Source organism: Fistularia commersonii, chromosome 2 (assembly GCF_037954325.1).
Source record: "Fistularia commersonii isolate RoL2024-O1a breed Wild chromosome 2, RoL_Fcom_v1.0, whole genome shotgun sequence".
Classification (NCBI taxonomy): Eukaryota; Metazoa; Chordata; class Actinopteri; order Syngnathiformes; family Fistulariidae; genus Fistularia; species Fistularia commersonii.
Window position 1 is genome coordinate 8420569 of NC_141285.1, and position 24213 is coordinate 8444781.

General features: G+C 40.9%; 2 protein-coding genes and 2 pseudogenes across 3 annotated transcripts; 3 read left to right on the top strand and 1 right to left on the bottom strand.

The window, feature by feature from the left end:
• Positions 1-605: 605 nt before the first annotated feature.
• Positions 606-1517, top strand: LOC147236256 (uncharacterized; annotated as a pseudogene).
• A 4186-nt stretch (positions 1518-5703) lies between these two features.
• sirt1 (sirtuin 1) lies at positions 5704-12630 on the bottom strand. The gene is made up of 9 exons (XM_086165808.1): positions 12257-12630; positions 11100-11222; positions 10787-11022; positions 10054-10206; positions 9239-9386; positions 9073-9152; positions 8025-8208; positions 7382-7909; positions 5704-7111 (listed from the first exon to the last, which is right to left on the bottom strand). Exons 1-9 carry the CDS (start codon positions 12600-12602, stop codon positions 6822-6824), a joined length of 2088 nt encoding a protein of 695 aa, XP_086021934.1. The 5' UTR covers positions 12603-12630; the 3' UTR covers positions 5704-6821.
• Positions 12631-12737: 107 nt separating this feature from the next.
• On the top strand, positions 12738-15794 carry dnajc12 (DnaJ (Hsp40) homolog, subfamily C, member 12). 2 transcript variants are annotated; one of them, XM_086161293.1, is made up of 5 exons: positions 12738-13332; positions 14198-14276; positions 14787-14929; positions 15030-15174; positions 15271-15794. In XM_086161293.1, the coding sequence occupies exons 1-5, from the start codon at positions 13255-13257 to the stop codon at positions 15351-15353; spliced, it is 528 nt and encodes a 175-aa protein (XP_086017419.1). In that variant the 5' UTR covers positions 12738-13254; the 3' UTR covers positions 15354-15794. The 2 variants fall into 2 exon arrangements, with proteins under 2 accessions (XP_086017419.1, XP_086017428.1); XM_086161302.1 differs by having other exon boundaries at positions 14790-14929.
• Positions 15795-16299: 505 nt separating this feature from the next.
• On the top strand, positions 16300-16548 carry LOC147236259 (signal recognition particle RNA; annotated as a pseudogene).
• The last annotated feature ends 7665 nt before the right edge of the window (positions 16549-24213 follow it).

Sequence of the window (24213 nt, forward strand, 5' to 3'; positions counted from 1 at the left end):
TCTGTCTTGCTGCGACTATCTTTCATTCCTCCCCTTTCCAGAGCATACCTCCACCTCTCTAGATTTTCCTCTACCTGTTCCCTGCTCTAACCACAGATCACAATGTCATCTGCAAACATCATGGTCCATGGAGATTCCTGTCTAACCTTCTCTGTCAGCCTGTCCATCACCACTGCAAACTAGAAGGAGCTCAGAGCTGATCCCTGATGGAGTCCCATCTCCACCTTGAACTTTCTGTTACTCCTACAGCACGACGCACCACTGTCTCACAGCTAAGACGCAGGAGTCTAACATACTTCTCTGCCACTCTAGACTTTCTTATACAATACCAGAGCTCCTCTCTTGGCAACCTGTCATTTTTTTTCTACATCTACAAAAACACAATGCAGCTCCCTCTGGCCTTCTCTGTACTTCTCTGTTAGCATTCTCAAAGCAAATACTACATCTTTAGTACTCTTTCTAGGTATGAAGCCATACTGCTGTTCACAAATGCTGACTTCTGCTCTCAGTCTAGTTTCCACTACCCTTATAACTTCATTGTATGCTTCATGAACTTTATTCCTCTATATTTTCTGCAATTCTGCACATCCCCCTTATTCTTAAAAATGGGCACCGTCATACTTCCTTTCCATTCTTCAGGCATCTCACTCTTTAAGATCCTGTTGAATAATAGAGTCAGAAACACTTCCGCTGCATCTCCTAGACATTTACACACCTCCACTGCCTTTCCATTCTTCATCCTCTTCAATGCCTTCCTCACTTCACTTTTACTAATCTCTGCTAGTTTGTGGTCTACAATAGTCACCTCTTCTACCCTTGCCTCTCTTTAATTTTCCACATTCATCAGCTCTTCAAAGTACTCTTTCCATCTTCCATCACTCTTCTAGCATCTGGCAATACATTTCCCTCTATCCTTAATCACCCAGACCTGTTGTACATCCTTTCTATCATAATCTCTCTGTTTCGCCTGTATAGATCCTGTATAGATCCTGTATAGATCATACTCTCCCTCCTTAGTGTCCAACCGAGCATACAGGTCATCGTGCGCCCTTTGTTTTGCCTTTGCTACCTCTATCTTTACCTCATGTTGTATCTCCCTATTCTCCAGTCTGTTCTCTTCAGTCCTCTCAGTATCCCACTTCTTCTTTGCTAACCGCTTTCTCTGTATATAGTCCAGCACTTCCTCCTTCCACCACCAAGTTTCCTTATCTACTTTCCTTCCAGATGACACACCAAGTACTCTACTACCTGTCTCCCTGATAACACTAGCTGTTGTTGTCCAAACATCTGGAAGTTCTCCCTGACTACCCAGAGCCTTTTTTAACTCCTCCCTGAAAACAATACAACCCTCCTCCCCCTCCTCCCTCTGCTCTGCCTTTGTCCTCTTGGTCTTCCTTGTCACCAAAGTCATGTCACCACTTGTCACCACTAGCCTATGTTGTCTGGCTACACTCTCACCTACAACTATTTTGCAGTCACTGATCTCTTTCAGGTTACCTTGTCTATTCAAAATGTAGTCGACCTGCATGCTCGCAACTCTTCTCTTATAAGTTTCCCTGTTCCTGTCTTTTCTGGAAAAAAGTGTTCACAACAGCCATTTCCATCCTTTTTACAAAGTCTACCTCCATCTGTCCCTCTGTGTTCCTATGCTGTATACCAAATCTGCTCATATGTTCTTCATTCCCTCTTTTGCCTTCACCAACGTGCCCATTGAAGTCTGCACCACTGACCACTCTCTCATCTCTGGGGATATTCTGCATCACTTCATCTAACTCATTCCACAACTTCGCCTTCTCCTCAAACTCACATCTGCAGGGCATAGCCACGAACAACACTGAGCATCACACTTTCAATTTCCAGTTTCAGACTCAAAAGTCTATCTGACATTCATTTCACCACCAGAACATTCCTAACAAACTCCTCCTTCAAGATAAATCCCACTCCATTTCTCTTCCTGTCAGTACCATGATAGTACAACTTAAAGACTGCTCCTAAGCTTCTAGCCTTACTACCTTTCCACCTGGTCTCTTGGACACACAGTATATTCACCTTCCTTCTCTTCATCATGTAGACAGACTCTCTACCTTTTCCTGTCACAGTCCCGATATTTAAAGTCCCTACACTCAGTCCCAGACTCTTGCCTTTCCTCTTTTTTCTCTGCTTCTGAAGACGCTGTCCTCTCCTTCTTCAACCCATTCCACTCAATTTCCACTGGTACCCTGTAGGTGACTGCCAAAAATGGTGGTCATTGTTTGCCTTGATGAGACCGTATGAGATTCTTAGGTTCAATTGTGCATGTTTGGTTTTCGCACAAGTTTTGCCCTTCTTGACGCAATCCTCTGCATTTATCCGAGCAAGTCCCAGATTCTTGCCCTTCCACTTCCGTCTCTGCTTCCGAACACGCCTTCCTCCTCTTTCTCTTTGACCTACAGTAGCCCATTTTCCATTGGTTCCCTGTAAGTCATCGGTACCAATGGCAGTCGTTGGTAACATGGCCTTGACTTATCCGTTATCATCTGGTTATTGTGGTTGATTCGCATGTTTGGTTTTGGCAAAAGTTTTACGCCGGATGCCCTTCCTGCATATATCCGGGCTAGGGACTGGCTCAGGGAGACACTGCTCTGTGTCCCCCCGAGGCTAGCTCAGGGAGACACCGGCCAGTGCCGCCCTGAGGCTGCATTATTCCCAGTTCTGTAACCAGCGTCCAAAATGATGATAGGTTGAAGAGACGGCTAATACAAAACTTAAAACAAGAGCATCCTTCCAAAGATTTTACAGGTGAACTCAGAGGTCAATGTCAGATCACACCACACCACCTGACACTGTATGAGTCACAGTTGACTTGGGGAAGATGTCAAGACAGCACTGTTAAAAGCGACTCATAAAAAGCGAGACTGGAATTTGCCAAAATGACAAGCCACAGTACGTCTTGGAGAACGTCCTTTGGATAGATATGACAAAACTAGACCTTTTTAGCAAGCCCCATCAGCTTTGTGTTCAGGCACTAAAATGAAGCATAAAAGGAAGAGCACTGTACAAACTGTTGAACTTGAAGCAGGCTCAGTTATGTTTTGCTGCAGCTGGTACAGGGTGTCTTCAATTTGTACATGGTACTATGAAATGTCAATTCTTCTCTGGAGCAAAATGTACTGAGCAGAGAGCGTGGTCTCAGTTGTGGGTCATGAGTCCTTCGACTGGATAATGACTCAAAATACACAACTAAAATATCCAAAAAAGGCTAAGAACAGAACATTGGACTATTCTAAAGTGACCTTCACTGAGCCCTGATCTAATCCATGGAAGGAGTTGAAAAATCCAATCTGGAAACCTTAGACAGCTAGTGCAGTTTGCCAAAATACCTGTCAACAGGTGCAGAATTCTCACAGTTACAGAAATTGCTTGATTGCATTGATTGCTTCAAAGGATTGTGCATTAAAATATTTAGTTAAGGTGACTATAATTTTTGTAAAGGCCAGTTTCATTTGTTTGTTTTTCACAGCGATTCTACTGAACAACAATTCAAAAGCAATTTCTGATTTTCATTAATGTCCAGTACATTTGCATTAATTATTACTTTTGTCAGGTTTAAGTTATATCAGTAACTACTGTGGGTTTTTCTTTCTGTTAAGGAAAGGTACCAACTGTTTCATTTATGGTTGTCGCTTTTAGGCACATCTTTGCTTTTTTTCCCTTGCATTGCTCTTACTTAATCCCCCTGCCAATTTTATATTTATGATGTAGTTTGAGGATTTCAGCTCATGTTCCCTGAAAATCCATTGCCTCACCAAAATTTTTGTTACTTTAAAAATGTTCAACATCCCTATTTAGGATTCTAAAGTATGTTTTAACGTTTAACTCAAATGGAAAAGTAAAGCTGTTAACATGAACCAAATGTTTGTATCTGGTTTGGTGCTTCCCTCACCTGTCAGTCTCAAAATCAAAAGAGGCTTTTAGTGATGTCTAAATATCCACTTTTTTTTATGTTGTTTTCAACAATAAAGATGAATGTAGACTTTTCCCTTGGTGCATTCCCATTTTTACACCTAATATCAGTCATTCGGTTTCTGTGATGTTGCAAAATTAATGAAATTCTGAAAGAGGACTGTAGACGCTTCCCTTGGTGACCTCCCATTTTTACAAACCTAATCTCATAGTATTTATGTGATGTTGCAAAATTACAGAAATGCTGTGTATTTCTTTCAAACTGCAGTTGATTAGATTCTGCAGTTGATTAGATTCAAAGGTTCTACAATGTTTTGGGTACAAGAACTATTCAGACAGCCTGGAAAATCATTAACAACACTTATATTGGCAAGTTTGTCAGATTACTGTTCATGTAAAATATGATATATATATATATATGATATATATATATATCATATATATATATCATATTTATATCACATATATAAAATTATATATATATATATATAAAATTTTGAATATAGTACATAGAAGAGAATTTATCTGTCTGTATTCTCAATTAGGGCAAATGAGTTTCAAACTTATTCTACTGCATACAATTTTTTTTGACCAATGGATTAGCTGAGTTTGATAAGCACCTTTGAAAATACAGGGTGAAATTAATCAATTTGAATTATAGGGATCCAGTGTGTTTCATATGGCATTGATCTGTTGACTGACAGAATATAGGACTGTAGTGTTTGGATCTGCAGTGCATTCTGTTGGGCAAAACTGTGCTAAAGAGATTAGGAGCAGTTGCATCAATATGTGGACTCCAGGTTGAGGTTGGTGAAGTGCTTATCTTTGCAACAATAACAGTTGGTGGTCAAGCACTTGATCCATTTAGGGTATGAAGATACTAGCAAGGTACTAAGGCACTCCAGCTTTGCCATTAAGACAGTATGGGAACCAGGTGCAGTCTGGACGGTGTATGAAAAAGTAAGATTTTATATATAAAGTACTTGTAAGGTGCACAAACTTCTTTGCTGAGCCAAAGGAGTCTGTTGTTTCTTGTTCTGCACATCAAAACCATGAGATTGACAGTGTCGAATGCCGAGATTGTTTTGTGGGGATAGCTTTGGAATGGAGGGAACAGGCAAGTGTGTTGTCATTTGAGTTGGCAATTCAAGAAATAACATCCAGGGGACATTAGAATCTGTTAAACAAGTTCTTTTACCATAGCGAGTAGTTCATCTGCTGCAAATTGGCCATGCTCACATGGCTTCCAGCATTCTCACATTGTCACAAAATGAAAAAGCTGACAAACCGGCTGAACGGGAAATTGGTGGAAGCTGAAATTAAGATAAAATTAATATACTCTGAGGAGAGGTCGGTGTGTGGAGACTACTGCAGCAATAGAATGATGCTGCAAAACAAATGTTTTTGTAGTTAGTATAGTAACAATTGTGAGATGTAAAATGAAAAAATATCTACAAAGCAATTACAATGGGCAGATAAGAGGTCCTGGGACACTATCAACAGTTGGTCAGAGGAAATAATCCCACAATTTGACGACTTTGAATGGAAACTATAGATTTCTTCTACCAGTCACATATTGAGGGTACATTTCAATATGAAGTTCTGTAAACAGTGTAAGGCCCAAGGTAAAATAAAGTGTGGACATGGAATAACTGAAGCAAGTGGCTTTTCCAGGTCTGTATCATCATCATCATCATCATCACTGAATGGCAACTATACAGCAACCATATAAGAACAAACAGAAATGAGTGATCATTGTTTTCCATATTTTTTTTTTACTGAGAACCCCAGAAGAGATAACTATAATAATGTAAAAAAAATATTTTTATAAACCGTAAACAAAACACTGTTGGAAATGGCATGTGAATTAGGGTGGCTTAGACAAGTATCAAACAGGCTCAAATACTGCAGGTCTACCTACCGGCTATCTTTACAGGCAGCAGACGTTACTGTGTAGTGATTGACACCGTTCTCAAACACTTGGTCTATGTAAAGTGACAAGGGCAAAACACTAAAAAAAGAGGAGCATTTTTTTTCCCAATGTGAATTCATTGATCATAGTCCTAAGGCTTAATATTACATCTTAGTATACTTTTGCACAGATAAAAACTATCATCTACTCTTTGATGAGTATGTCTCGCATCAGAGTATAAAAATAATAAGGCTTGACCATAAAAATTAGCTGCCACATGTCAGAAGGAACACCTTGTCAATAGATATATTTTTTCCAAGATTTGACAGAATAAACATACAAAGGTTATAATACAGGAGCATGTCAATGAAGTGTTCTTTGGTCTAAACTTAAAGAGTACTGTTCCTTTCCTCCAGCATTTACCCTCATGAAAGACCAGAGCTGAACTGTTTATATTGCAAGTTTGACAATGTGTTCAAGTAAACCAGCTGAGGACAACTGTGTCATTGTTCCCACTTTTTAGCAGGCAGTATGGTACAAGTTTTTTGTGTGACAGAAAATGAACTGTAAAACACATCATTAGACCATGTTTATCTCCCTACAGGCTGCAGTTGACATCTGAGGCATTCACTTGTAATAGCTGCAATTTAGGAGTTAAAGCTTAATCTACTGATACACCTGTGGTAAGCCACAGTAGATGAATGTGTCTGCTAAATTTCCATGAATGATGAATGCAAAACGAGGTGGCAACAAGGACAAAAAACTACTGCATTCTATTTTTGAGTGGCATACAGTATGTTTCTGACAATGCATGTGACCAAATTGGACATAAAGAAATGAAATTGCTCTGTGATCACGCATGTTGTCATCCAACTTCAACTTTTTGGAAAATAATACATTAATGCATCAAAAATAGATGAAAACATATAATGACAATTTAGTGCTTTGTCAACTGGGTGCTTTACATTTAAAGGTGTGTGGTGCTCTGAGTCTTTTCAGAAGTACTGTCTGTCTGCACACTCAATGGGGCCTCAATGGCAAGAGTATGTTGTATTGTGTCTCTGAGGCATGTTTCTCCATCTGCTGCTAGCGAGACAGCTTCCTCTGGCTCACTATCTTCTTCTACCCCATCTGCACTGCATTCTGACTCCTCACTGTCACTCCCGCAGGAGCTCGACGTCTCATCTTCAGAGTCGGAGTAAACCTCAGCCCCATGGAAGATGTAGAAATTTGGTGCTTGAAACAGGTATTGGCCTGCTGCAGAAAAAGAACAAATTAGAATGTTTAGCCACCACACTTACATGTCAGCAATGCTCTGACAATTCTTACTAGCAAATACAATACTGCAGTAAAGCACAGGCAACTTTTGCAATTTTTGTAAGTCGCTTTGGATAAAAGCGTCTGCTAAATGACTGTAATGTAATGTAACATAAATGAATCAAAGTGGGTATAAACAGAGTATGTGTGAATTAGAGTATCACAAATAAAGTACATTTCAGAAAAGGTTAAAAGGGATCTAACGCTTACTCTCAAGGCGTTTACTGATTGGACTTCTATTGATTCGACTCATCCAGCATCGCCTGCGAAATTCAAGGTTGCAGCTTTGGGTCTTTTCTTCAGCTGCCTCTTCTTTCAGCGTGCGTTCTACTGGTAAATCTGAACGCTCCACTGTCTCCTCACTGGGACACTGAGCATTTGGACAAGGCTCTGCAGGTGTCATGTTATTTTCAGCAGTTTCTGTAACATTCAAACATTGTTTCTCTTCTAAAGGCTTTGCCGCAGAGTCTGTGCTGTGCTGTTTTTGCTCCTCCTGTGCTCCATCACTGGAGGTAGAAAAGGCCTCGCAGGGTGGCTGCTCTGGTAACCGAGGGGGCTTCTCTGTGATCTCGGTAAGTCTTACAGTGTTGTAGCAGAGCTGCTCAAAGTCCCCACCCAGTCGATGACACAGCTCATTGACAATGACATCACAGTCACCTAGTAGCTCCACATCAAAGTTGAGGTGTGGCAGCTGCTCCCTATTAATCAAGACCTGAGGCACTTCATGAGGAATGGAATCTGATGGGAATAGGATAAAGGCTGTTGCTCAACAGGTGTTCATTGAAGGCAAAAAGCCCAAGCAATTATTGCATGCATATCACACAAAAAGAAATCAAACTGGAACAGTACATACTTGGGATGAGGGCAACTGGTCGGACTTTAAGTGAAGAGCCAATAACAATCAAGAGGTCCACCTCATCTTTATCCTGCTTCATGGCTCTATGGAACATTTCTGGAAGATTCTCTCCAAAGAAGACAATGTCAGGCTTCATGATTGCCAATGGAATATCAGGGCATCGTGGACAGTGTGGGACAAACTGTAAGATGAATTTATTTCATTAGCATGAGATCAAACTATTGTGTCTAGGTAGCATAACGACTACTAAATAAGTTTTTATGTGCTCTATAAAAAATAAAAATAAAAAAAATCACACTCACTTCATAGTAATTTTCACAGCTAGCAGTTTCAGAGGTCAAGTAAGAAGTTCATAGCCAAACAATCTAACCATGGACTGCGACTCAGTGCAGTCAATGGTCATATTAAATGTCTGTTTGACACGTCTGCTGTGTTTATAAGATCTGCGTTTTGATTCTGCTACATAGAAAACAGGATTCTAATAGCTCAATTAATTGAGAACTTTTGGTCAGCTGATTTTATCTGCCACTACCAGCCTCAGAGATCGATATTTTATATTTATATACTATTTCTTATTCTTATTCTTATAGACAAGAACTTATCAGTTTGTTTTACATTCATTCCCAGCAGACAGAACAGATTACATTGACAGATTACATTGAAGAAGACACTGATAAGATATTTCAGTGTATGCTGCGACATCAGTAGATCAGTAGACATCAGTAGTTATTCGAGTTAGGTACGAAGGATGGCCGTCATCAGCTTCGTGTGGCAAACTAACAGTTAATCCAATGTTGTCCAGATGTCTACATCCTTCCACTAATGTGACACAATCACACCTTTTGTGTTTATATACTTAAACATAAGGTCTGTCTATCACTTATAACAACTTTATCAAGCTAAAAGTCTGCCAATTTATCGGTAAGAATTTTTTCACCAAAACATTGTACTGGCTCCAAAAATCCAACATGCACAAACATTTGCAGGTGTCCAATTTAAAATGTTTTTATTTTACATGGCCAATAAATTTCTTAAGAATAAATACCTGGTTAAAAATGTCATCCCTTATAGCCTCACAATCCACCTTATATTTACATACAAGACAGGAAGCGGTGGCAAATGACCCTGAAATAAAAGAAATTTCATGAATAAGTTATATGAATTACAACAATGACAATGATCTTATTTTTCTTTTAAGCCATACCACTTACCATGGCACTGGATAATTCTCTGAACTCCAGCCACTTGTTCTAACGTGTCAATGTTTTGTGTGTAATTGCGCAGCAAATTCCCCTGTTTATCCAGCATCGATATGAATTTGTGACAGGGGGAAGGCTGGAACTGACCAGGGTAGATCTCCTGTAATAAAGAGGGGCAATTAGGTGGTTTGTCTCTAATCCTCCACCACAACCTCTATAACCTCTATCTGTACAGCACAATTTCAAGTAACACCAGATTGTTTTTGGAGAATCTTTCATTGGAAGGATGCTCATTGATTCGCAATGTATCATTATGAAGTATTGAATGAGAGGTACAAAATGGAAACTACTGTACACAATGAACATTATATTAACATTTTTCAGTCCAAGATCATAAACCTGCATTAAAAAGGTATGCAATTTTGGCCTTGATGTATCGGTATTTTATTTTCTCCAGAGTAACCTGTGCATGACCAAAGCCCTTCTAAACAATTCAATGTAACTTGCAGATCCAGCTGGAAGGAAGCTTTTGTATACATGTTACATGGTTCAGATTATAATCCAGCAATTAATTAGCAACTTTTTTTTGTTGGTCTTCTATGACTGTAATCTCAGAATCTAGAATTAATTAATATATGCTTTTATTATTTCACTGTGTCCTAGTCTTATGTCTTGTTTGTACATCACTTTGATGGAGGGCACTTTATAAATACATATGAATGAATAAATACATATTGTTGATATTGTTAGTATTATCTTGAATACAAAGTGATTGTCAAAATATGAAAAGTTTTAATGACCCGATGTACAATTTAGATTAAACAAACCTTAGCAAACTTGAAAAATGGCCTTGGGTCCCGTCGAAAGTACTCAATGTCAAACATAGCTTGAGGGTCTGGAAGATCAGGAAAATCCACAGCCAGTCGTGCATAAATTCCATCTCTGGAGCGGAAGTCTGGTATCCCACATGAAACAGATACCTGGAAAAAGACATAAAAAGCTTAACAGTCTGTTCAAATTAACATACTACTTATGAATCACAGCATGTGATAGAAGTCGACATTGGACAAAACACTGAAATAAATCAAATATCATATGTAAAATTTCAAGTCTTTAACATCTAAAATGTGATACATAATTGTACTGTCCACCTGTAAATATTTTGTCTGATAAAAATCTTTTTTTAAGTTACTTGTTTTGACTTCAGTAATAATAATTTCAATACCTTGACATGTTTAATATTTGGTAGAAATGCCTCGGAAGTACCAGAGAATCAATTGGACAACAATATATGAAAAGTAACAAGTTTTTAAGTAACATATCAAAAGATTAGACTCACTGTGCTGTTGAAAAGCCACTGAATTTTGTGTTCAATAGAATTAAACTACGCAATACTGTGGTGGGGACATATTTCATTTGTCATCGTTATTTATCTGACGCATGATTTTCTATGCCGAGAGAGACACTTGGTCATATATGGATATTTGAAAATCAGGTCTTCAGAGTCTGTAATCATTCCCTCCATACTGTGCAGTCCCAATGCTACAGCATTATACTTACCCCAGCACCAGTAAGCACAAGAATCCTTTTACTTTCATGAAGAAGCCTGACCACATCTTCCAAGGTGTTAATATCCTTCCGCTTCTTTCTTTTGGGTGGTTCTGAGATGTTGATGATGATCTGCCACAATGTCATGTCATCTAAATCCGGTGGCAGCACAGTCTCAGGCAGCAACTCCCTCAGAATGGTTCTTGGGTCCGTCTCTCTGATGTGTTGTTGGATGAAACTGTAGGAACCTAGGCAATAATACAACACATTAGTATGACTTTTCCCCAAGGGTTAAATAATATAAATTGTTCGAGATTAAAAATACCTATTTGGGGTTGAGGGGTCCAATCGCTGGAGCTTGCGTGAGAGGATCTATCATCCTCTTCGTTGATATGTTCCGGTGTGACAGCCAGACCATTTGAGGTGAAATCACCATGCCCAAGAAAATCTAGAGACCGGTAAATGTAGAAAGTTAACAAATTTAAATCTCAAAATATTATGGTCCAATGGCTTGCAGCCTCTATGAGACTGCATGATGAATTAAGGAAGATGAAATGACAGCTACTTAAGATGTTTATGATACTGATAAATTCTACCAATAAATACTAAAACATGCAATTTTCTCACATTAGGACTGATAAAATCTTATCTTATCATTCATATTTAACTGTCAAGGTGTTAAAACGAAATTTTGCAGAAAAAAAAATCTAAGACATTACTGTAATAGGAAAGAATGGATGAATAAATTCAATTAAAATAGAAATGATCTAATAATCTACAAAAGGATTATCTCAAATTTAGCCAAGAAATGACTTATATTTTGTAAGAAAACATACAATTAGCATCTCATCAATATGTAATGATAATTTTCAGGTGAATCACGAAAATTTGTTTGATAGGCGATAAGATGCAACGTAATTCTTTATTATAAAAATTCATATTTCAAACGTCTGTTGAAGGCTGAGAGCAACTGGCATTCGATCCATCAGTAGACTCCGTGAAGAGGGGGGGATTTATCGATTAATACGTCCTTCGTATTTGGCGTGATTTTACACACCCACACCAATCGGTTATTATGTATGATAAGGATCGATATAGGAGGACTTATGAATATCATTTCGCCTCACTGCTGCGATTCTTGACAAAACCAGTCTTCACTTTTGTACTTGTTCTGTCAAAGTTAATGTGATAAGATGGAAGTTTTAAGCTAAAATGCTATGTAGCCACAGAAGTTTCTGTACCTTGAAGGGAGACGCCAGTTCATGACTTCTCCATATTAAGAACCCGCATCTCTTTTAGCTTCACACTTTTGCGTTAAAAATTCAAGTCGTCGTTTGCTAATTCACATTTGGACTCGAAAAACTCACAAACAACACCAATTTTCTGACACGAACCGTACTCGCCGGTCAAGTTGGGATAACATGCCGTGGCCACTGCAAGGCGCGATAAGACTGATGGCATTGTTAAATTATTCTCTCTTACCAATGCCTTCCTCTAATGTCCCAAGTGCAGCGCCGTCATCCAGTCTCTCAACCGCTTTAAACGACTCCGAAACAGGCAGTCCAAGTCCATTGTTGTCTCTGCCAAGCGCTCCTGGGGCCTGCTCTACCGCCATCACCGGCTTTGGTTCCTTCTCCGCTGGCTGCGCACAATTAAACGCCGCCTCCCAACGCCCGGGGGGTCCCGGGACGAATGAAATTTGATTTGCTTCGGTAACTTGGAAATCGTAGTTGGTCTTCGGACTGATTTTGGATCTTTTCGCGGCAGGCTCGTCCATATTGGAGGTGCCAGAATAGGCCATTCCGAGACTGTTCTCTCCGTCCGCCATCTTCAGCCCGCAGAGCCTTCCTCTCGGACAGCTGGCTCATTTGCATGGACCACGTGACTCGTCCTCCACCAGTCGTCACGACTAGACCCCCCCCCCCAACTTGACGTCATGACATAGAACCATAACAAAATATTGCTGGCTTCACATACTGTCAGGCCAGTTTGAGCGCAATGCAAGCGTTGGGCCCTGACAGTAAAAATTCGCGTTCTGTATGAATTTGAACTGAAGCCTACAGCTTGTACTTACACTCAAATCTTAAAAGGGCAACGCAGTTTGCGTTTTCACACTAACTCGTAGTATTGCATGCTATTTCGCTAGGCTAACCAAATGCAGCGCTGTCACTTTCTGCGTTCAAATGTACATTCAATCCATTAAATGTCGAACTGTCCGGAAGACACTTGAATGCGGCATACGTCACACGTTGCAAATTTGCTGCCATTTACCGTGAAGCTGAGATCTTATCCATTGAAGCCTTTAGCTGTTCCACCGGCTGTGTGGATTCCCCAAAGCCAAAGTTCGACAATAACCACGGAAAATCTAAGCTAGTCACCTGAGGCGACCCTCGGCCTGGACAGCTGTTTCTTCTCTGTCCGATGGTCCAAGCCAGCAAACATTAGAAGAAACAACAATCAGTTACAAGTCTGATTTTTGTATGGAGGCCGTTTTGAACTGCAAACCAGGAGATTTGGAGGATTATTACGGGTTTTTGGGATGTGATGAATTATCATCGGTAAGTTGCGGATGTAATGCTCTGCATAATGGATAATCTTAAAACATTTATTTAGGTGGCAAGATGTACGGTATGACACTGAGCCTCCAATGTTAAGCGGACATTGTGCAATATTTGAGTTTATCCAGTGGATCATATTGAGCAGTAAGCAATTGTCTGCTAGAGAACCAAAAAAGAACTGTTAATTCCTCAATGAGGTTGACATCTACTAAAAGAAACGTACAAGGAAAGGTACAAGAAACCTTCAAAGGAAAATATCAATTCCTAATCTATTATTTTATTAATACCATAATTTCATATCTATTGGAATTACGGACAAGAAATGAACATATACGCTTCGGCATAATGAAATCCACGCCAGAGCGGTGACGCCACAAGGTCTGCAGCAATGTTGTCAATACACGCACACAAACATACGAACATAGATGTATTTTCAGTTTCATATTAAACGCATGTTTCAGAATGTTATTGATGGTTGTAGGTGCTTTTTTGATTAACAGATGTAAAACGTTTGTTGGTTAGTCTGGTATCTGTCCTGTAGATATATTTAAAACAGAAGGAAAAATACTGTTCTATCATTGGTGCATTTATTGTCGGGGTTTTTTCTTATCCTCAAGAAAGCTGATCAGCAACCAAGCTAACTGTTAAAGTATGTTACACCCTGCGTGATGGATACGCATTATAGAAAATGAAGGATTTAATGCATTTCTGTGAAAGCGTATTTAATTGGATTTCCTAATTGAGGCCCTGCTCAATAAGGATACTGAGAATAAATAGAGGTTTAATTCAGTGGATGTAAAGGTCTCAGAATGCACTCATTTGTACCTTTAATTCTAAATTAGTGAAATGTATTTCCCCTCTGTAGACTGAGCAGATTCTCAATGAATACAAGATCAGAGCTTTGGCTTGTCACCCAGACAAACATCTAGACAACCCACAAGCAGGTGAGAATGGGGGACTCCTCTGATGATGCTTGGAATTATTTTACAAAGGGCAGTTTAAAGCAAAAGCTGTTCATCAGTTCACTCACTAGAATTATTTTAACTAGATGGGTGGAAGTTTTGAGAAATCTCTTGCAGGGATCTAACTGAACAATCAAAGTTGTAACATTTTCCTTAGCAAAGGTTTAAGTTCAATTTTATTGTTCACCTTTATTGGGGATGTCATGTCATTTTTATGAAATTCACAATATATGAAATTTCCTGAATTTCTTCTCTTTTCTTGCTGTTTGTAAACCTTCAAACCTAGATTTCCAGATAATTTGGGTTCATCTTGTTTTGCTATTTGTACTTCTGGCCACTAGGAGGTTATTGAGCCCCCTGAACGCTGCAAACTGCTCTGATCAGCTCTGACCATATTGATTTTAAATATTTGACCCGAAATTACAGTCACAATTTCCTATCGTGCTTTGTAATTGTGTCTATATGTTATGACTATTCCCTTATTTTTTCCAGCAGTGGCTGAATTTCAAAAGTTGCAGAAGGCCAAAGAGGTTTTGTGCAATGAAACTAAAAGAAAAAACTATGACCTTTGGAAAAGAAGTGGAGTAGCAATTCCATTTAATGACTGGCAAGCCTTGAATGACTCTGTAAAAACGGTCAGAGCCTCTTGTTTTTCCCCATAATGTGCTCACTGTTATATCTTTTCTTGATATATATAAAAATTTTCTTGACAGATCACATGTTACATTTTTGCAGACCATGCACTGGGCTGTGCGAAATAAGAAAGAACCAATGTTGGAGGCTGCAAAACCAGGAACCCCCATCTCTTCTCAAGCAGAGGGTCTTCACTGTGAGCAGGAGGCACCAGAGATCCCATCATATGAAGCCACACCTTCCTCAAGTAAGTTTTTTTCAAACTGTTTTAGTGTACAGACACGAAACTAATGACCAAAAACAAATAAATGCACTAAAACAACCTCTTCGCTATCCTTCACAGGTGATTACTGCCATCTACATTTCCGTTGGGCTGGCGACTCACCATCGTGTCTCCTGCAGAAGTTCAGGAATTATGAAATTTAAAGATACAGCCATTGCATTTAGTTTGTCTGTTGAACATGTACATTGTCGATAAACTTAAGAGTAGTGAACGCATTGTGAATGCAGTTCAGCTGTGAATCAGTTTCTACTGTATGCCACAAACATGAGTTTTCTGTTGTCTTGTTTTCAATGCAAAGCCTAAAGATTTAAAATGGCAAGAAATTCCATCTGGTGTATGACATAATTGATTAGTCAGAAATAAATATTAATTCAAAAGGAATGAATATAGATAGTGTGTGTGTGTGTGAGAGAGAGTGAATAATGTGATTGAGGGTTTATCTACTGATAAACTATATGCTATACTGATCAAGAAAGGGAAATCCGAATTTTGGAGACATTTCAACATTGTCAGTGGTCACCATATGTGCATTGTACTAATACAGAAATATAGAATAAAAATGAGAAAGGTATTGTACTTTTCAAATGCTTCTGAGGGCTCACATTTCTCTTAACTGTTTTTAACACTTTTACAGTGTTTTTTAAGAAGTTACTTAAGAAGTTACATCACAGTGGATGTCGCTGTAACTGATTTTCACCAAGAATGTTCACTGCTGTTGCTTTAAATGCAAGGTATTTAATTTACAACTATGTCTTGGACAGACTCCTACGTGGAAAAGGTGGAGCTAGGCAATAACAGCCACTAATTACTTAATTCTTGTATGAGTGTCAATTAAGTAAAATATAATGGACTTTTTCCTACAAAAATCATGGCGACTCGTGCCATATTTAAAATGTTATTTAAAGGCTTGTGAATATAACTATAGAATTTCAACATTTGTAAGGTGATTGAAATTTCACAAAGATTTGGACGCCAATGACATCAATGCGTTGTTCACTGTGAGTGTGACAACTATGATTCCTCGCCGCTCTGAGCTGCTATACCTGCCCTTGACATTATGTGTAATAAAGGCAAAATTCCCAGTCAGGTGCTCTCCGAGGAGCTAAGGCTGCGGATTGTTTGAGCTCAGGAGTTCCGAGCTGCTGCAGACTATGTCAGTTGGGTGCCCAAGTTGAGTTCGGCACCGATATGATGTTCCCTGGACCTCCAGGTCATTTAAGAAGGGGTATTCAGGCTGGAAACGGAGCAGGTCAAAATCCCTGTGCCGCTCTTAAGTGGGATCGTGGCCAGGAATACATTATAGTACTGCCGGGGTAGCAAAGCAGGAAGCTGTCTTTTAACATACATCACCAACATTCCAGTGTCTTTGCAACTCACATATACTCACACACTTCATACTCCTTCAATTAAACTTTGAACTCTAAATAAACTGGAGCTTTTGGTTGCTCCTGCAGCCTCCTTGCCTGGAGGTGATGTGTTACTGATGATAAAACAGGAAAACAACTCCCAAATGTTAAATCACAAAGCTCACTTTATCACTAAATACAGCAAATTAATTATGAATTTCAAATGGCTATAAACATGGAGATTTAAAAAAAAATGATACAATTTGATATGTATCAATGCTGTGATGCTGGTTGTGTCCTTAAAACACTATCTAAAGAGTTATTTTTATGTTTAAAGCAGTTTCCTGTCCTTGATTAAATGTCCTTACTTGCAGCCTCACGGTGGTATAATGGCATTGTCTTTCTGAGCCAATTCTTGCCCTGATAAATGCAGAGGGTTATGTCAGGAAGACCATCCGGCATAAAACTTGTGCCAATAGCAAATATGCGAATCAATCACACATCTCTCCTGCTAGATTGGTTGTTACCTGGGTTAACAATGACCGCCATTGATGCCGATGACCTACTGGGTACCAGTGGAATTTGGACCACTGTTGGTCAAAGAACGAGCAGTGGAAGGCGTGTTAAGAAAAGGAAATGTAAGAGTCTGGGAGTGAGAGTAAGGACTTTGAATATTGGGATGATAACAGGAAAAGCTAGAGTTGGTTGACATGATAGAGAAGGAAGGTGGATATACTGTGTGTTGAGGAGGCCAGTTGGAAAAGTAGCAAGGCTAGAGGCTTAGGTGCAGGTTTTAAGTTGTACCATCATGGTATTGATAGGGAGAGTAACGGAGTAGGCATTATCGTGAAGGAAGAGTTTATTAGGAACGTTTGGCAGGTGAAAAGAAAGTCATACAGACTGATAAGTCTGGAATCTGAAGGCGTGATGCTCAATGTTAGTGGCTGTGCCCCACAGGTGGGATGTAAGTGAGAGGAGAAGGAAAAATTCTGGAGTGAATTAAACGAAGTGATGCAGAATATTCCCAGAGGGGAGAGAGGTGCGATTGATGCAGGTAAAAGAGGTAAAAGAGGTAAAAGAGGGAATGAAGTGCTGGGCAGGTTTGGTATCGGATGGGAGCACAGAGGAAGAGATAATGGTAGACTTAAGACTGTAGCCGGGCAGCATAGGATGGTGGTTTGTAGGATGAATGATGACAAGATGTGGAGGACAAGGGCAGAACAATTTTTCGTTTTTCAGGGAGGGGTTGAGGAAGGCTCTCAGTGGTCAGGGAGATCTTCCAGATTACTGGACAACTACATCTAATGTGATCAAGGAGACAGATAGGACAGTACTGGTGGTATGAGGAAGTGCAGCAGTGAAAAAAAAAGAAAAGTGTGAAAGAAGAGGTGGGACATTGAGGGTCCTGAAGAGAGCAGACAGGAGTACAGGGAGATGTAGCACAAGGCAAAGGTAGAGGTACCAAATGCCAAATAAAGGGCTTATGATGACTTTTACACTTGGTTGGATAGTAAGGAGGGAGAAAATGATTGGTGCAGGTTGTCAAAATAGAGACCTAGAGACGGGAATGTTGTACAGAGGGTTCAACTGAGTTAGGAGAGTGAGGGTAATGTAAACGAGTATCGGAAAGATGGAATGAGTGCTTTGAAAAGCTGATGAATGAGGAATGCTAATTGAGAAGTACAGAGAAGGCTAGAGGGAGCTGCATTGTGTGTTTGTAGACCTAGAAAAAGCACACGCCAGGGTGCCAAGAGAGGAACTCTGGTATTGCACGAGGAAGTCTGGAGTGGCAGAGAAGAGTGTTAGACTGTTGCAGGACATGTATGCTAGGTGTGAGACAGTGGTGCGGTGTGCTGTTGGGGTAACAGATGAGGTTAGACAGGAATCTCCATGGACCATGATGTTTGCAGATGACATTGTTATCTGTAGTGAAAGCAGAGAACAGGTTGAGGAGTATCTAGAGAGGTTGAGGTATGCTCTGGAAAGGAGAGGAATGAAGGTAAGTCACAGCAAGACAGGGTGTATGTGTGTGAATAAGAGGATCCTGGGTGGAATTGTGAGGAACAGGGAGTGGAGATCAAGAAGTTGGAGGATTTCAAGTGCTTGGGGTCAACGGTCCAAAGCAGCGGAGAGTGTGGAAAAGAGGTGAAGAGACGGGTTCAAGCAGGTTAGAATAGGGTGGAGAAAAGTGTCAGGGGTACTATGTGATAGAAGACTATTAGCCAGAATAAAGGGAAAGGTGTACAAGACAGTACTGAGACCAGCGATAATGTATGGTCTAGAAACAGTTACAATGACGAAAAGATAGGAGGCAGAGCTAGAGGTTGCAGAGATGAAGTTGCTGAGGTTCTCTTTGGGAGTGACCAAGATGGATAGGATCAAGAGTGAGTCTATCAAAAGAACAGCACATGTTATATGTTTTGGAGAGAAGGTTAGAGAAGCCAGACTGAGATTGTTCGGTCATGTACAGAGGCCAGATAGTAAAATATATTGCTAGACAGATGCTGGAATTGGAGCTGCCAGGCAGGAGGTCTCAAGGAAGACCAAAAAGAAGATTTAAGGATGTAGTGAGAGAGGATTTGAAGGTTGTTGGTGTGAGAGAGGAGGATTCAGAGAATAGGGTTAAATAAAGAAAGCGGATTTGCTGTGGTGACCCCTGTAGGGAAAAGCCGAAAGGAGAGGAAGAAGAAAAAGGAGGTAATTATTAGGGCTTCGAAATAGGCTTCAGGGAAGGCTTTGTCTCCCTCCAATGATGACATGACGATGGTGATGTCCACTGTACTAGGTTAGTGGTGAAGTCAGATTGAAAGTCAGACTGAAAGTTAAGCCAAGAAAGTCTTGGTGCATTTCAGTCATTAAAGGTAAGGTAGTAGATAAGAGATTTAACCAGTGAAGAGTTTGGGTAGATGGTTTGATGCAAGACTTAATGATAAGGGACAATTTGAGCGGTTGAGGTAGGAAATTAGTCCAGGCATTTTAAGTACAGATAGGTCAGGGCTCCTAGGGAAGTTGATGTTGTGGCATTTGCAGTTTGGGCTATTGCCTTGGTTGAAGTGGCTGTTAATAGTGAATAAGTTTCTCCTGTCAAAGGTAGAGAAGCTAGGAGCGATGCTAAGGTTATGCTAGTTATTAGGAAATAGCTCGGAGTCCCATGCTGCCTAAGCAGCGCATCCTTGTTTGGGAACGGCCTATTGGAGTTACTAGTTTGTCAGAAGAGTACAAGTGTGCGAAGGTTAGACTAGAAACGATTCACTCAGTCAAAGGAGTAAGTGGTTAGGAGCATGGCACCTATAGTTAGAACAGAGAGGAAGTGGAACTCAAAGGAGGCAGTGCATCAGGGACTGGCAGCCCTTAGTCATAGGGATCATAGGTCGGGTGCAGAATGGGCATGGAGGCTTTGGGTTGGGTGTAAGAAAAGCGGTGTAAAGCAAGGCAACAGTTGCAGAAAAGAAGAAGTTGATAGTTTAGGAGATACAAAGGCTGGCAAAGCAAGGACAGTGGGTGAATTGGGAGAATGTGGAAAGAAGAACCCTGAAGTGGAGAGAGTTGTGGAGCATGGAGGCTAATAGAATTCGGTTTATCACAGGTGCTACGTATGTGTTGTCATCTCCCCAGAACGTAAAGCAATTGTTGGGCGAGGACGCTGCCTGTCCATTGTATTCTGAGGTGGGCATGCTTAGACATATATTGACAGTGTGTTACGTTAGTCTTTCCCAGGAGCGATACACTTGGTGTCATAATCAGGTCTTAAAATGTTTGGTAGCAACAGTGGAAGAAAAGGAGTTAGAAATAAATTCTGTCGCTGGTAATAGGGAGGTTAGGCAGATTACATTTGTTTGTGAGGGAGAAAAGGCTAGATCATTTAAGACAAGGCACCACACAGGGCAGCAAAGTGTAGATGGGGCTGGGAGTAGATGACTGAGCTGAACGAGCAGCTGGTGGTACCAGCGTATATGGTTAGCACCCTGTTATGGACAGATTTCTTACTGTGGTCTTGGTTTGAGAGGATGCCGGTCCCAAGCCCGGATAAATGCAGAGGGTTGTGTCAGGAAGGGCATCCGGCGTAAAACTTTTGCCAAAACCAAACATGCGAGTCAACCAAAACTATACCATACCGGATCGGTCGCAGACCGGGTTAACAACGACCGCCATTGGTACTGATGACCTACAGGGTACTAATGGAAATTAGGCTACTGTGGGTCGAAGAACAACAAGAAGAAGAAGAGGAGGAGTGTGTGTTAAGCAGCAGAGAGAGAGGAGGAAAGGAAAGAGCCTGGGACTGAGAGTAGGGACTTTGAATATTGGGACTATGACAGGAAAAGGTAGAGAGTTGCTCGACATGATGCAGAGAAGGAAGGCGGATATACCGTGTGTCCAGGAGACCAGGTGGAAAGGCAGTAAGGCTAGAAGCTTAGGAGCAAGCTTTAAGTTGTACTATTATGGAACTGACAAGAAGAGAAATGGAGTAGGAGTTATCTTGAAGGAGGAGTTCATAAGGACATCCTGGAGGTGAAAAGAATGTCAAATAGACTTATGAGTCTGAAACTGGAAATTGAAGGTGTGACGCTCAATGTTGTTAGTGGCTATGCCCCACAGGTGGGATGTGAATCTGAAGAGAAGGAGAAGTTCTGGAATGAGTTAGATGATGTGATGCAGAATATTCCCAGAAATGAGAGAGTGATAATTGGTGCAGACTTCAATGGACATGTTGGTGAAGGCAATAGAGGGGATGAAGAAGTGATGGGCAGATTTGGTATCCAGGATAGGAATGCAGAGGGACAGATGGTGGTAGATTTTGCAAAAAGGATGGAAATGGCTGTAGTGAATACCTTTTTCCAGAAAAAACAGGAACATAGGGTAACTTATATGAGTGGAGGTAGGAGCACGCAGGTAGACTACATCTTGTTTAGATGATGTAACCTGAAAGAGATCAATGACTGCAAAGTAGTTGTAGGTGAGAGTGTAGCCAGAAAGCATAGGATGGTGGTTTGTAGGATGACTGGTGACATGGAAGATGAAGAGGAAAAAGGCAGAGCAGAGGACAAAATGGTGGAAGCTGAAAAGGGAGGAGTGTTGCATGGTTTTCAGGGAGGAGATGAGAAAGGGTCTGGGTGGTCAGGGTGAGCTTCCAGATGACTGGACAACAACAGCTAGTGTTATCAGGGAGACAGGTAGAAGAGTACTTGGCGTGTCATCTGGAAGGAAGGTAGATAAGGAGACTTGGTGGCGGAATGAGGAAGTGCAGGAGTGTATACAGAGAAAGCGGTTAGCGAAGAAGAAGTGGGATACTGAGAGGACTGAAGAGAACAGACAGGAGTTCAGGGAGATGTGGCGAAAGGTAAAGATAGAGGTAGCAAAGGCAAAACAAAGGGCGTATGATGACTTGTATGCTTGGTTGGAGAAGTAGTAGTAAGGAGGGTGAGAATGATCTATACAGGTTGGCGAAACAGAGAGATAAAGATGGAAAGGATGTACAACAGGTCCGGGTGATTAAGGACAGAGAGGGAAATGTATTGACAGATGCTAGAGGAGTGATGGGTAGATGGAAAGAGTACTTTGAAGAGCTGATGAATGTGGAAAATTAAAGAGAGGCAAGGGTAGAAGAGGTGACTATTGTAGACCACAAACTAGCACAAATTAGTAAAAGTGAAGTGAGGAAAGCATTGAAGAGGATGAAGAGTGGAAAAGCAGTTGGTCCTGATGATATACCTGTGGAGGTGTGGAAGTGTCTAGGAGAGGCAGCGGTAGATTTTCTGACTAGATTATTCAACAGAATCTTAGAGAGTGAGAAGATGCCTGAAGAATGGAGACAAAGTGTGATGGTGCCTATTTATAAGAATAAAGGGGACGTGCAGAATTGTGTCAACAATAGAGGGATAAAGTTGATGAGCCATACAATGAAGTTATGGGAAAGAGTAGTGGAAACTAGACTGAGAGCAGAAGTCAGCATCTGTGAACAGCAGTATGGCTTTATGCCTAGGAAGAGTACTACAGATACAGTATTTGCGTTGAGAATGCTAATAGAAAAGTACAGAGAAGGCCAGAGGGAGCTGCATTGTGTTTTTGTAGACCTAGAAAAGGCATATGACAGGGTGCCAAGAGAGGAGCTCTGGTATTGTATGAGGAAGTCTGGAGTAGCAGAGAAGTATGGTAGACTGGTGCAGGACATGTATGCTAGCTGTGAGACACTGGTACGGTGTGCTGTAGGGGTAACAGAGAAGTTCAAGGTGGAGGTGGGACTCCATCAGGGATCAGCTCTGAGCCCCTTCTTGTTCGCAATAGTGATGGATAGGCTGACAGATGAGGTTAGACAGGAATCCCCATGGACCATGATGTTTGCGGATGACATTGTGATCTGTAGTGAGAGCAGACAACAGGTAGAGGAAAATCTAGAGAGGTGGAGGTATGCTCTGGAAAGGAGAGGAATGAAAGTTAGTCGCAGCAAGACAGAATATATGTGTGGGAATGAGAGGAACTCATTCAGGTGGAACGGTGAGGCTACAGGGAGTGGAGATCAAGAAGCTGGAGGATTTCAGGTACTTAGGGTCAACAGTCCAGAGCAATGGAGAGTGTGGAAAAGAGGTGAAGAGACGGGTCCAAGCAGGTTGGAATGGGTGGAGAAAAGTGTCAGGGGTTCTATGTGATAGAAGACTTTCAGCCAGAATAAAAGGAAAGGTGTACAAGACAGTGGTGAGACCAGCGATGATGTATGGATTAGAAACTGTTACAATGACCAAAAGACAGCAGGCAGAACTAGAGGTTGCAGAGATGAAGATGTTGAGGTTCTCTTTGGGAGTGACCAGGATGGATAGGATCAGGAATGAGTATCAGAGGGACGGCACATGTTCGATGTTTTGGAGAGAAGGTCAGAGAAGCCAGACTGAGATGGTTCGGTCATGTACAGAGGAGGGATAGTGAATATATTGGTAGACGGATGCTGGAATTGGAGCTGCCAGGCAAGAGGTCTCGAGGAAGACCAAAGAGAAGATTTATGGACGTAGTGAGAGAGGATATGAAGGTAGTTGGTGTGAGAGAGAAAGATACAGAGAATAGGGTTAGATGGAGAAAGTTGACTCGCTGTGGCGACCCCTGACTGGAAAAGCCGAAAGAAGAAGAAGAAGAAGAGGTCTTGGTTAGAGAGGATAGTATATTTTATCGAACTTACGGTCCTCTGGGAGGGTCAAGTTGACGAACCTAGTGAGCGCAAAAAAAAATAGGTATGCTTAGATGGCAGCACAAGCAGAGCAATTAGAGTCTCTTTTTCGTCAAAGAGTCTCTTTTTCCAAAGACATACCAAAGTTATACCAAAGACAAATGAAACACATCCCATGTTATGTTTCTGAAGCTGCTCCTCTAATTGGCTTCAGACACCTGAAGCTGAAGGAGTTCTTCTCGATGGTTGCTGATGAACTCTACCCCTACACTGGGCCTTTGGAATAGTTTCCTTCATTACTGTGTCAATCTCCTTCGCTTTCAACCCCATTTGGGTGTTGAACTCCCTCATTAATTGCCTGATAGCAGATTTGTGCTTCAATTCAGCACCTTTCAACTCCAGTTTGAGCTTTTTCACACTCTTCCTCCTTCATGATATCTAGGTCCTTATTGTGTTCCTTCCTTAGTAATCTCATATCTTTCTGTGACCAGATCTTTGATCTTC